A 1,570-nucleotide genomic window follows, 5' to 3' on the forward strand; every position below is an offset into this window, starting at 1 on the left:
GCCGCACGGCTGATGGCACGCAGGATGAGGGCCCGGATGAGCGAGATGCATTAATTGGTGAAGTGGACCATGAGACGGTGGCCAACCTGCACCTGATTTCACTGGTGGAATTAAATGAGGCAGTCGGCGCACCGGGGCTTCATTCATCCCACCGCGACACCAATTTCCATCACATTACAGCAGGGGAGCGAGAGCCATTTCTGGTTTGACAAAATTATACACCGTATACAAAGTGTCAAAAGAGATCAATTCATTGAGTTGTAATCGAATATCACATTCATCGACTAATTTAAGAATCGATTAATCATTTACAGCCAAAGGCAGAGTGTGGACTAGTAGTATTTTTATGGGCGATATGCACGTGAGTTGACGGGGTGGGCCTGCGGATCGGCCGCCCCCCCCCACCCCCCTTTGCGCGACCGTGATCACCAGCGAGCTTGAAGCTGAGAGAGAGAGAGTCCGGGCGCACTGTGGACTTGTCGCCACTCGACTGCTTGCATGCCCTAATTTAGAGTATTTGATGAACCTCAACGCATGTTGGTGAATGATGAGAAAAAGGCCGGCGAAAAACATGCTAACTCGGAGATTCTCAACCTGGTGGAAGTGCCAACGAATAATCTATTGTGGTCAAAATGTATATCCATTCTAGCCCTCACCCCACTGCTTGCCCACCATCAACATGACATCACACGGGAATGCTCAAACTAAAAGAGGACCCCCCCCATCTCCTTGGTCCGCCCCCCCCCCCCCTTGCAGCAGAGTAATGTTTACAAGCCACTATGCTGGTGATGCTGCATTGGCAGGTAGAGGGGCGCCTGCACGAGCTGCAATTTGTGAGGGGGGGAAAAAAAAAAAAGACGAGACGCGCGCGCAGCCAGCGCGAGAGCTCGAGCGTGTTTGCCTTGCGTCCAAGGACGTTCGTGCGATGCAGCAAAATGCCGCAATGAGACGCGCGCTTGGGTGCAAGGTGTGCGCGAAAGCTCTCAGACCTACGGGTGACCGGAGCCGGGAGGAGGGGAGGAGGGGAGAGGGGGTGCGTTCAGGTGTTTTACCTAAAATCGCTATACGGGTGAATGATCCAGTAGCCGGCCGTCTGCACCCGCTCCTGCTCCTTCTCCACCGCTTTCTGGCTGCCGAACATCCGCAGGGAGAACTTATTGACTCCGGGCTGCATCATGGCCCCGAATTGCCTCTGCATGAACCCGTGTTGCCTGGACGCCGCCTCCAGGTCGTCGAAGCCCACCATGGCCTCGTCGCGCTCCCCCTTGAAGCCCACCGAGTTGCCGTGCTCCTTGGTGTTCTGGCCGCCCGCGCTGTTGTTCTTCTGGATGGAGTCCTGCCGCTGGAAGGCGTTATTCCCGTCCGCCTTCTCCTCCTTGGCGCCGGAGAACGAGTTGGCTTTGTCCTCCATGGCTGCGCGCGCTTAGAGGCGGGGAAGGGAGGGGGGGCCCGGGGAGGTGGAAGGGGGCTCGAGCCGGAGAGGTGCCGCTCTCTCCCGGTGTCCTTCACAGTGCGTCGGCGCTGCCGCTGCTGCTGCTGCTGCCGGCGCCCCCTCCTGCCCCAACCCCCC

At 57.6% G+C, this 1,570-nt stretch overlaps 1 protein-coding gene across 1 annotated transcript in view; it reads right to left on the reverse strand.

Annotated features, from left to right (window-relative positions):
- hcn1 (hyperpolarization activated cyclic nucleotide-gated potassium channel 1) overlaps positions 1-1,535 on the reverse strand; it is a 50,922-nt gene extending 49,387 nt beyond the window's left edge. The window contains exon 1 of the mRNA XM_019882793.1: positions 1,053-1,535. Within this exon, the coding sequence (XP_019738352.1) occupies positions 1,053-1,411 (359 nt within the window). The 5' untranslated portion in view covers positions 1,412-1,535. The remainder of the gene's footprint in view (positions 1-1,052) is intronic.
- Between the last annotated feature and the right edge of the window lie 35 nt (positions 1,536-1,570).

Source organism: Hippocampus comes, unplaced genomic scaffold (genome assembly GCF_001891065.2).
Source record: "Hippocampus comes isolate QL1 unplaced genomic scaffold, H_comes_QL1_v1.1 scaffold30, whole genome shotgun sequence".
NCBI classification, from domain to species: domain Eukaryota; kingdom Metazoa; phylum Chordata; class Actinopteri; order Syngnathiformes; family Syngnathidae; genus Hippocampus; species Hippocampus comes.